Source organism: Tenrec ecaudatus, chromosome 4, assembly GCF_050624435.1.
Source record: "Tenrec ecaudatus isolate mTenEca1 chromosome 4, mTenEca1.hap1, whole genome shotgun sequence".
Classification (NCBI taxonomy): Eukaryota; Metazoa; Chordata; class Mammalia; order Afrosoricida; family Tenrecidae; genus Tenrec; species Tenrec ecaudatus.
The window spans coordinates 22,410,955-22,423,460 of record NC_134533.1 but is presented as its reverse complement, the minus strand read 5'-3'; the positions used below and the strand labels follow the sequence as shown (position 1 = coordinate 22,423,460).

Below are 12,506 nucleotides of genomic sequence, written 5' to 3'. Positions count from 1 at the left end.
GGTGCTGTACCATCTTCATGTGTGTTGTTGAACTCACGTTGATTGTTCTGACCACTTTGCAAAGTTGGAGAGCTTTCTGTTCAATTGGTGGTGGGGCGGGGGTATATCTTCCAACATTATATCAACCAATATTCTGTTGTGATACAGCGTTTTCATTGACTGATTTTTGGAATTCGAATAGCAGGCTTTCTGTCATTGTTTGTCTTAATCTAGAAGTTTCTTTGAAACCTGGCCATCATGCTGACCCTGTAGGTGTTTGAAGTACTGGTGGCCCAGATTTTAAATCATAACAACACATAAGCTAAACAAAGCCATAGAGGGTGGTAGCTGAAGTAATAGCAAAAATTTTGAAAAGTATCTTTGGATACAAATATGTCCTTCTTGGGATTATGCTGTCCAAGACATAATCTTCTGTTGTGGGAAAACATATATGTCTTTCAAATTCAGGCAAGAAATAAAATAAAAACATATATTTTGATGAAAGAGCTTGTTGAAGACTCTCTACAATCTATTTTGAACTCCTTCCATGCAAACTATTTTTTCTGTTTAAAAATAAAACACTCTCCTAGTAATAGGTATAAAATTATTCAAGAATATTTCTATGGATGCATTTTACATATAGTCAATGCCACATTATCATGTCTTAGGACCCTACACTACATATTTTCTTCCATAGATACCTTTACCATTGAAATATTTGGACCTGGAAAAGTATTGAGCACTCTAGTAGTGTGTCTGGTAGCTATATTAGCCCTGCCCATAATACATGGGCTGCTATAGAACATTGATTAAGATGGTATAAAAATGATTTGTTTAAATACAACACCCACAAGATTTATTTTTCACTGCTTTTCATGATTTGACCCCAGAGTTTCCTCATGGCATTTTTCACTTCTGCATTTCTTAGGGTATAGATTAGCGGGTTTAACATCGGAGTGATTAGGGTACAAAACACAGCCACTGCTTTGTCAGCAGGGAAGGAGGTCATGGGCCTTAGGTACAGGAATGAACAAGGTACAAAGAATAAGATAACAACAGTGACATGAGAGGCACATGTGGAGAGGGCTTTGCGGCGCCCTTCAGAGCTGTAGCTCCGAAGGGAGCGCAGGATGACGACATAGGAAGCAACCAGCATGGAAAAAGTGAGTAAACACAGCGACCCACTATTCGCAGCAATCAGGGGCCCCAAAGTGTGAGTGTCGGTGCAGGCCAGCTCTAGGAGTGGTATTAAATCACACATGAAATGGTTAATGATATTGGGACCACAAAATGGTAACTGGACCATGAATAGAAGCTGGATCCCTCCATGAATAAATCCCAAACCCCCGGCCATTCCCACCAGGAAATTACACAGGGGTCTACTCATGATGGTCGTGTAGTGCAGGGGCTTACAGATGGCCACATAGCGGTCACAGGCCATTGCAATTAACAAGATGATCTCAGCTGCAGCAAAGAAATGCTCCGCAAAGAGCTGAGTCATGCAGCCCTGGAAGGAGATGGCGTTTTTCTCAGAGATTAAGTCAAAGATCATCTTTGGGGCTATGGAGGAAGAGTAGAAGCCATCGATAATGGACAAGCAGGACAGAAAAAAGTACATGGGAGAACCTAAGGCTGGGGTGATGAAGATAGTGACCGAGATGAGCAGGTTTCCTGCCAGCGTCACCAAATAGGTGATTAAACACATGGGAAATAAGAGTTTCTGAAGTTCTGGATTCTGAGTCAGACCCAGCAGCACGAATTCCGTAACATTGTTCATCCTGGTAAGGACTTCAGCTTGAGTAGGGAGGATGGGGCCCATCTGAATAGAGCACAGTATTTCTGAATGATCATATTTTATTCAATTGCCACATATGCTATCGTCTCTTTAGTCCTGGTCCCTGTAATTGAGAGTTATAAAGAAGAAGAGAAGAGATTTGTTTTTTGTTCATCACACAGTAGTAATAATTGAAAAACATCTCAATAAGAGTCAGGTGTTGTCATAAATTTATGGCTGCCTTCAAACTCCCCCTCTGTCTCGGAGAGTCCGATTTTAAGCTTGACTTTCTCATTTTGTGGCACATTTCATCAGCGCTTATTATTTTCGAAATTGTGCTTGTCCATTAGCATGAATAGTCATAGGTTTAGGAACACAAAAGTCAGCTGTGAGTGAGATATAAACTTTCAGAAGTGCTGTAACGCTATCAGCTGTGGTGTGTAACTCATTCTTCCTGTCCGTCAGATGAATGCACAGGCATGTCTGATAAAGACAGAGGTGCAGAGCGAGATTTCATTTTTCTTTCAAAATGTGTGGCAATTCTTTTGAACACCCATCAAGCTGTCAAAAGCTATAAATATCCACCACTCTATATTCAATAACCTTGCCTGGTAAAAAATGTCTTATTAATTGTGGCCTTGCATGTGTTACCTGGCTCAACATAGTCTTTTAATTTACTCTCAGTCTTCTCAGCTGTTCACCTTAAGTGGTAGTCATGTAAATGGTGTGATGTCCTGTGAAATGTTCACAACATTTGCTAGCTCCCTATTTTGCATGCAATGGGTCTTTTACCATGTATGCAGAGTCGTGCTCTGTATTAGATCTCCTTCCACATTTACAATTTAAACATAAAATCGAATGAATCATGAGTTTCTAATTATCAAGACAGAAATTTAGGATAATATACTTTTTTACTGTTGGCAGAAATATAATTAATTAAGATAAACGTGAAGTTTTATTGCTACATACAGTAAATATGGAACATATACAAGACTAGATGATGATATTTTTATTTGGGAGAATGATGTATACATGGGATTTTCAAAAAGGAGTACATGTTATTTTTATGAAGTACTGTAAAAAAATGTACTCTCCCCTCCCCTTCCTTCTCAATCCCTGAAAAGCATAAAATATAATAAAGTGCTTTCCCTTAATAATTTGTGGGCACTGTCTATCAGAAAGCATAGCATCTGAGGTATTAAAGGCTTGTGTTAACACAACCAACCATCTAAATGAGCCACCAGGTAAGTCTACGTGGAAGAAGCACACCAGCCTGTGTGATCCAAGGACTGTAAATAATAAGATACAAATCTGGAGGAGGGAAGAGTATTAGAATTTGAATTCTGATCATCCACTTGTGCAGAATCATATGGATGATAGTGGAAGGTCAAAATCTATTTGCAGGGCCTCCATGAGGATCAAGCTTCTGGCGAGGACTCCCTGACAATGGACTGGGCTTGTGAATCTCCTTGCTATCAGTCAGAGTGCATTGTAGGGTGGACTCCTGTAGATGTTTGGATTGAAATGTGTACCTTGTCATTTGATGTCCCATTTGGCCATTTTAAATTTATTCCAGTTCCTATTGTTTTCGGCTTCCTTTTCTAGTGAGTGTCTTCTTGGTTTTATTGTGTCCTTGTTGCTGTTTTTTTAGTATGTATTCCTGTGCATGGAATCTTGGGCAGGTAAATCTACAGAGGCAGTAACTGGAAGAACACTTTCCTAGGGGCATGGCAAGAGAGGGTGAGTTCATAATAATGAGTAAAAGAAAGATCAAATGTCCTAAAATGGATTGTGATGTTAATTTGGAAATTTCTCTCATATACTTGAACTCCTGAATTGTATAACATATATCATATATGTCAATAAAATGCTAAACTACATTGGAATGCATCAGCTGAACCGTTATTGTTAAAGTATAAGAATGAGAAAACATTAGCATCAATAACAATCGGTTATAAAGCAGGAAAAGTCCCTAACAAATTTTGATGGTGTGAAAAACAAAGTTATGGTCAGAAAATGTAGAATCCTGGACCACTCAGCTCCATAAAGAAGAGGCAAACAGCTTGAGTTTCCAGGACAGCTTAGTTCTTGAGTCATTTTTTTCCAGTCTATGGCTTTTGTAATTCGGCAATTAATTATTCCCGATTAATTAGATGAACTAATTTGGGAGTTAGGAAAAGCTCAAAGAAATGTCTAACCATTACTAGCTGAAATTAACGGATGCAGTCTACTGATGAGACATAATATCGACAAAAAATGTTATAAAAATGGCTTCAATGGTTCTGAAGAGGGTCTGGACTTGACATCACAGACTGGGCATCCATTGATACCTGGGCTTCAGCTCTTCTACGGAGGCCAATCATTTTTTCATTTTTTCCTTTCTTCAGCAAATCTCTCTCTTTAGATCTTAGTAAGGACCAGGCAGCTGCTACAAGCAGGGCACAGAGTGATGACTGTGAATGCTATCATTACTCATGTAAATCTCTAATCAAATGCAGTGAAATCCTCAGAAAATAATTTCATGCCATTGTGTTCAACTTCATTTTCATAGAAAAATACTAATCTACAAGTCACTGAGTTTTATTACAAAGACTATTTTAGTGGAAATAAATGGACTAAATTAAGTTAGTGTACTTAAAATTTTGAAAGAAAAAGATTTAATGATCACTGACCTTGGTCTAGTTGCTCGTGGATTCCTCATATTTTAGGTGGATCCCATTCGGGTATTTGAAATATATCTGCAAACAGACTACATGAGCTTGGAATAAAAGCATTTCTAGGAACAAATTTCAAATTAAATTCTAAAAAGTGAGAGCCATTTTCTCTTATATTTTTAGATAGATGTCTTGGACATTTTAGTGTATTTTTGTGACCAATTGTCATAATATATTCCCATGATCAGAATTTATTTTCTATTCACTTTCTTTGATTCTCATGGATGTACAAGTGAATCATATACACATATATTTCATACCTCTTAGAACTGTATTCCACACAAATTAAAAACCTTGAAAAGGAGGCAAAGATTTTCAAATCTGGAAAAGCTATTACGGAGATCTAATCAAGTTGAATTGGTTGGACATTATTTCTCATATCAACTGTGACACGATTTGATCTCCTAAAAGTCCATCAGCAGTTTGGAGAGAATTCCTTTTATTCCTAATTGAAACCTTCCTTCTGATTTGGCTTCCAGAGAAACACACTAAGCTTAGAAGCAGTGTCTCCAAAACAAATCTTGGGCTTGCTCATCTGTGGCTCTGCTGCTGCCCATGCACACAAGCCCTTCTTTACTATCATTGTTCATTAATTTTGGAGAGATGCTTTAATAGATGGTTACGCGGTGTAAGGTTTGGTAAGACAATGACCTCTCAAATCACCTGAGAATTAGTAATTGGCCCTGTTGAAATCTTTGCAACAGTATCAGCCAAAGTCTTTTAGCTACTCCCAGCTGGGAAATCCTTAGAGGTCAGTTTTGAAATATCGTTGAGCTTGGTTTAAAGGTATATTTCTGCCAATATTTGGGATGATCCTTGGTAGAGTAACTTGGAAACATTCTTTATAAGGTTGTGCTGCTCATTGTGGTTTTGGGAAACCCACAGTAGGAAGTGTAGATGAATTTATACATGTCAGTTCAAATGATGGAGGTCTCTCTGAAAGCTTGAGTGATATAAATAAGATGTATTAAGAATGGAATTGTCTGCCTTCAAGTTTTGTGTCTAAATATCCTGAGATTTTGTGGCATTTTTGTTTATGGTGGGCTATGGGGGAATTTATGGCAGGTTTCACACATACCAAAGATTGGTTGATATAAAACTCATAAATGCATCAACTGCCTCCCAGATTGAAAGCAGACCCTCATTTTATGCTTTATGGATATTTATCTTTTCAATCAAGATTTCTAGCAGCACTGTTTTTGCTTGATTGCTAATGCAAAGCTTAGCGGTTCAAAGCCATGCAGAAGTAGTTAGGTGTGTTGATCTGTCCTACAAAGAAAGAATGATGAGGACTTAGATATGGTAAAAAGGAGTCCTAGATGCACCATCAGGTAAGCGTCGTGGGGACTTCTAAACACAAGGACAATGGTCCAAACCCAGTAGGCGCTTCAAGCGGAGAGTTTATCTATTCCAGTGGAACTTTCAGCCTCAAAAACTCTATAAAGACTCATCACGAGTAAGAATCTGTGCCCATTACAAAGAAAGGTGGCCCAACAGAGCTTCTGGAAGTTCAAGTTTCAATAGAGGATGTGGAAGGAGGAATGTCATTACTGACATCAGATGCATCTTGGCTAAAACCACTGCATACTAGAAAAATGTTTATTGTCTTTTAGCAACGTTATGCATAATAGAAGGAAACACTGCCAGTCCTGTTCCAGCCTCACCATTGTTGTTATGTTTGAGGCTGCTGTTGCAGCCAATTGTTCATTGCATCTCTCTGATGGTCCTCCTCCTTCTTTGGCTGATCTACTTTACCAAACATTATGTCTTGAGGCTGGTGTCTCCTGATAAAATGTCTAAAATCTGTGAGGTGAAGTTGCCATATCCTTACTTCTTAAGAGCATTCTGGATATCCTTATTCCAAGCCCTATTTGTTTATTCTCTGACAATCTGTGGCACTTCAATAGTCTTGTAATATTGAATTCAAATGCATTAAATCTTCAGTACCATGCCTTTTTGATAATTATCCTCCCTTTGCAATGGTTGAATGTTGACCACTTCTTGTATATACATTGCTTCAGTGCATTTCTTCTATCCTGTTTAGATTCTTCTTGTGTAATTCAATATCTTGTCCATAGAATATTTTGAAATATTTTCCATATTGAAGTTTTAAATTTGTCTCATTTTTTTCAGAGTGGCATATGCTGAATTTGGTCTTCCCCTTTGCTTTCTAACTCTAAGGTTTTGCACATTTCATTGTAATACTGTGTCTTCTTAAATCACACTTTGAAATTTTCTATTCAGCTTTTTCTTCGTAATTTTTCCCATTTGCTTTAGCTAATCAACATTCAAAAGCAAATTTAAGCCTTTCTAACATTCTCTTGAATATTCTGTTATTTTTAAATGATATTTTGCTTTCTTCATGCATGATGTTCATGTTATCCCTCAGTTCATCAGGTATTCTGCAATTAGCATTCAGCAAGTCAAATATACCTTGGGATGTCCTCAAATTTTAGATGGGATATACTCAAGCCATATTTTGACTTTCATTACCTTGTTTTCAGTTTGTTCAGCTTCAAGCTGAACTGGCATTGCGTAATTGATGATCTATTGCATAATCAACCCTGGACCTTATTTTGGGTGCTGTATTAAGGTTCCTCATTATCTCTTTCCACTGACGTAATCAATTTGATTCTCGTGCATTTTGTCGGGTGAATTCCATGTCAGTAGTTATGTTGTTGAAAAATGTATTTGCCTAAGAGGCATAGGACATTTATAGTGGTCTAAATACAGGTATTCACACACAGGTATTCTGATGTAATGACAGGGAAATAGATATATGTACATATACTTATATGTTAAGTATTAAGGTAGCAGATGGGTATTCGGGCCTCCACTCAAGTACTCCCTTGATTTGAGAGTACTAGTTTGGCATTCTGTGATGCTCACCTTCAAGACATGATCACTGAAGACAAATGTGTACATACGAAAATGTCGGTGAAGAAAGTTGATGTTGCCCATAAACAGGTGGCTGTCTATCTGAAAAGCAACAAATCCCACATGGAATAAGCACACCAGATTGTGTGATCATGAGGTATCAATGGGATCAGTTATCAGGCATCAAAGAGCCAGAACAAAAAATCATATCAACGTGAATGGGGGTGTAGGGGAGGGCAGAGTGGAGACTCAAAGACAATCTGTAGGCAATTGGGCATCCTCTCACTGAAGGTCATGAGGAAGAGATGAGCCAGTCAGGGTGCAGTATAGCATACAACTTTTCCCTAGTTTTTTAATGCTCCCTCTTCCACCACTCTCTTGACCCCAGTTCTTACAAATCCAGCTAGAACAGAGAATTTACAATGATACAGATAAGAGCTCACAACCCAAGGAATCCAGGACAGATACCCTCCCTACCCCCGGACAAATAATAAGGGTAGTAATACCGGCAGGGCAAGGAGAAAGTGGGGGGGGGGGAGAGGGAGAACTGATCACAACGATTTGCACATAATCTCCTCCCAGGGAGGTTGCAACAAAAATATGGGTGATGGGATACAGCAGGCGGTTGAATATAGGGAAAAAAACACAATACTTTATAAATTTTCAGGGGTTCATGCGGAAGGGAGGGTGGGGTAGAGGAGGGAAAAAATAAACTGATACCAAGGGCTCAAGTAGAAAGAGCATGTTTTAAAAATAACGATGGACACATATACAAACGTGCTAGACACAATGGTTGTGTATATGGATTGTGATAAGAGGTGTAAGAGCCCCCACTATAATGATTTTTAAAAAAAAGTATTTACAATGAAGAAATCATTGGGCATGCCAAATTATATCATGGTATCTGCGGTTTAATTTCTATTCCCAAGGCCATATTTTTAAACTACTGTTCTGTCTTTTTGCTTCTAACTTCCCCATTCCAATTACCAATAATTATCATTGCATCTTGTTTACATATATCAATTTTAGATTGAAGACATTGGTAAAATTCTTCAATTTCTTTTTCACTAGCTATATTTTTGTAAATTTGAACAATAACATTATCATCTGGAGTTCCTTATATACATATATATATTATCCTATACAACAACATTGTAATTTAAGATAGAGATTGAAATTTCCTTTTTTACAATGAACACATAGCCAGTCCTCTTGACTTTGTCATTCCTAGAATTGTAAACCATATGGTATGTGCAAAATGGTCAATGTCAATCCATTTTAGCTCACTAATTCCTAGAATATGGATTTTACTTGTTCCATTACATTTTTGATGACTTCCAATTTTCCTAGATTTATATATCTTTACTATTATTGTTCATATTAATATTAATATTGATTGTGTCCAATAAAAGTCATATTATTGCATATTTTCTTCTCATTTTGGGTCTTGCTCCATCAGCAAGTGAAGATACCAAAGGCTCTACTTTATCCATTTCGTTACGGTCTACGCTACTTTGAGAAGGCAGCTCTTCTTCAGTTATATTTTTAGTGTCTTTTGATCTCCGGGGACCATTTTCTGGTACTACCTGTGACAATGCTCCATTGCTATCGTAAAGTTTTCAGTATACTTGACGATGGTTCTCTGCTGTTCCTAAGGTTTTCAGTGGTTAATTCCTCAGAAGAAATCAATTAGTTCTTCAAAGTCTGCTCATACTCTGAAAGCTCTTCTGAAACCAGTTTTACCTCGAGGAACTTGATTGCTATTTGTAGTACTAGTGACACAGCTTCCCCAGACATAGCTTCAATGACCAACATTTCATGTTCTCAGAGTTTAGGAGTATAGAAATCCAAATTGAGGGCATCAGATCTTGGAGAAGGTTCTTTTTGTTGTTGTGGTGAGAAATTCTTGCTTAGTTTCTCTATCTGTACATTCCTTGATGCTACCCATTTTCCGCCTAAAAAACACAATTTTCTTCTTTCCAATTTGTGGACTTGACAGTACTAGTCTCAGTTGCTCAATTTTCAAAGGGGAAAGACAAAAAAACTTTTCATTTCAGAACTTTCTAGCCCCAGGGATATTTCTCTACTATCCATTACTCTAGTTAAAAATTAGATGACTAGTCAGCGAGCTTGTCTGTAAGTTTGTCGTACTGATGTGGCTTGTGTGTTGCTGGAAGCTATGTCATTGGTATTTTACATACTAACAGGGTCATCCAAAGTGAACAAAACTTTCAGAGAAAGAACCGCCAGTGATGAAGAAATAGGCTTTCCTCTTCTGAGGAATTAGCCATTGACAATCTTATGGACAGCATGGAAGTATTGTCAGATCTTGAAGGCCTAATGAATAGAGGCAGGTTATTCTCATATACAGTGACAGAATATGCATGTCATAGGCTGGTAGGCACTGAAAACATGACTGAGGAAGAGATGTCCTTTTAAAATAAAGTCAACCATAATGATCGGCTTGAGTAAAGCTCAAAGGAGTAATTACTTCTGGGTTTCCATTAACTAGCGAGGCATTTCTAAAACCAAACGAAACAGATTAAGCATATATTAATAATAGGAATTATACAAACTGGTGTATAAGCAAATGTGGCGAAGAAAGCTGATGGTGCCCGGCTATCAAGATGTAGTGTCTGTGATCTTAAAGGCTTGAAGGTAAACAAGCTGCCTTCTAGCTCAGAAGCAACAAAGCCCACATGGAAGAAGCACACCAGCCTGTGTGATCACAAGTTGTCGAAGGGATTAGGTATCAGGCATCATTAGTACAACAAATCATATCATTGTGAATGAGGGGGCAGAGTGTTGAGTAGAGACCCAAAGCCTATTTGTAGATCACTGGACATCCCCTTACAGAAGGTTCTCGGAAGGAGATGAGCCATTCAGTGTGTGATGTAGAAACAATAAAACATACAACTTTCCCCTAGTTCCTAAATGCTTCCTACCCCACGCTATCATTATCCCAATCTGCCTTACAAATTTGGGTAGACCAGAGGATGCACACTAGTACATATAGGAACTGGAAACTCAGGGAATCCATGGTGGGTGATCCCTTCAGGACCATTGGTGTGAATGCCGATACTGGGAGGATGGTGGGAAGATGGGGTAGAAAAGGGAAACTGATTTCAAGGATCTTCTTATAACCTCCTCCCTGGGGGATGGGCAACAGAAAAGTGGGTGAAGGGAGATGTCAGGCAGGGCAAGATTATGACATAATAACAATTTAAATATCATCAAGGTTTCATGAGGGAGTGGTGAGTGGGGAGGGAGGGGAAAAATGATCAGTTGATGCCAGGGATTTAGGTGGAGAGCAAATGTTTTGAGAATGATGAGGGCAATGAATGCACAAATGTGCTTTACACAATTGATGTATGTATAGTTTGTGATGAATTGTATGATCCCCTAATAAAATGATAATGAAAAAATAATTGGAATTGGTGGTATGAAGAATGAATTTAGGAAAATTAGAAGTTGTCACAAATGAAGTGGCATGCATAAAGATTGATATCCAATGTATTACTGAGCTGAGATGGACTGGTGATTGCCATTTTGAATCAGAAACTCTTAAGGTTCACTATGCAATCAAGATTCATTGATAATTATGGGTGACTGGTATTTCGAAAGTTGGAAAAGAAGAGGGAGAGACAGTCGTTGGAAAATGTGATCTGGATGATAGAAATGAGGCTGGAGATCACATGATAGAATTTTGTAAGACCAACAACTTCATCACAAATCACTTTTTCAACAACACCTATGGTGACTATGTACTTGGAATTCACCAGATGGAATACACAGAAATTGGATCAACAACATCTGTGTGAAAAGACTAAGTGTTTCATAATGCACATGATTTGCAATGCTTCCTGTAACTTTTTATTACCCACAGAATTGAGTGCCTTTTCATAGTCAATAACAGAGTTAAACATGTTTCTGGGATTCTCCACTTGCAGCTAATACTCATCTTCTGGCAGCAATGATCTGCCTCCTTCTACATTTTCAGAATGTGGCTTGAAGTTCTCTCAGTTCTATTTAAATGTACAGCTATAACCATTTGTGAATTGTTGAATCACATTATTTATATATAAATGTGGAGGATAGTGTTGGTTAGGTGGTAGAATTCTCACCTTCCAAATGCGAAAGCCAGGTTCAATTCCTGACAAATGTATTGGATTTGCAGCCATCATTTTTTGGTCACTGGAGCTTTGCATGTTGCTATGATCTTGCACAATTTTCAGTAGAGCTTCTAGAAGGAGATGAACTAGAAAGAAATGAGAGAAACTAGGGAACTCTTCTGCAAATCATCCCATGAAAACCCTATCAAGCACAATAGATTGATGTTATCGTGTATGAGGCTTTTATGAGTGAAGGGCAGACTCAAATATAGCTAATAATAACTCCTGCTACGATTGAGTCAACGCTGACTCATAGCGACCCCGTGTGGGCTTTTGAGGCTATAACTGTTTACAGGAGTGGAAAGCCCAGTCTCTATCTGTCGGAGCTCTGGTGGTTTCGAATGCCAACCATGTGGTTCAACTCCGTGTAACCACCACACCACCAGGGCTTCTGGGTAGCTAATAATATCAACATATATATTTATATGCATGACACTATAATGAATGTCAATAATCTGTTGGTGATATAACCTTGTTTGCTAAAACTGAAGAGAATCAAGGACTTACTGTTGACTAGCAGTTACTGCCTGCAGATACTGCCTGCAGTTCAGATTATACACCAACACAAAGAAAACAGAAATCTACCCAATGGAACCAATATGGGCATAAAAACTCACTGCCGTTGAATCCATGCCGACTTATAGCTACCTTATAGGACAGAGTCGAACTGCTTCTATGAATTTCTGAGACTACCTCTTTATGGGAGTAGAAAACCCTGTCTTTCTCCTGAATTTTTGGGTGTAAACATTCATTATTTGATTGCATGTATATCATTCAGTATTGATCATATATTCTCTAACGTCTTGTGATCTGGATGAGTATTAATATTAAATTATCATTTATAGTAAACTTATACCCGCATCGATACCTACTACTTCAGCACAAATACATTGAAATTCTTGCTTCTTTAAGCCACAGGAATATTTTGTTGTCCCTGGTGTTGATAATGACCCTCACTCTGACATGACATTTACTGAAAATTAACCACAT

General features: G+C 38.1%; 1 protein-coding gene across 2 annotated transcripts; it reads right to left on the bottom strand.

Moving 5' to 3' along the window:
* Positions 1–835: 835 nt before the first annotated feature.
* On the bottom strand, positions 836–6,053 carry LOC142446575 (olfactory receptor 4C45-like). 2 transcript variants are annotated; one of them, XM_075548325.1, is made up of 2 exons: positions 6,046–6,053; positions 836–1,757 (listed from the first exon to the last, which is right to left on the bottom strand). In XM_075548325.1, exons 1-2 carry the CDS (start codon positions 6,051–6,053, stop codon positions 836–838), a joined length of 930 nt encoding a protein of 309 aa, XP_075404440.1. The 2 variants fall into 2 exon arrangements, with proteins under 2 accessions (XP_075404440.1, XP_075404439.1); XM_075548324.1 differs by lacking the exon at positions 6,046–6,053 and having other exon boundaries at positions 836–1,798.
* Positions 6,054–12,506: the final 6,453 nt, after the last annotated feature.

Coding starts and splice junctions, on each gene's coding strand:
- LOC142446575 (XM_075548324.1), bottom strand. CDS start 1,798: ATGGGCCCCATCCTCCCTACTCAAGCTGAAGTCCTTACCAGGATGAAC.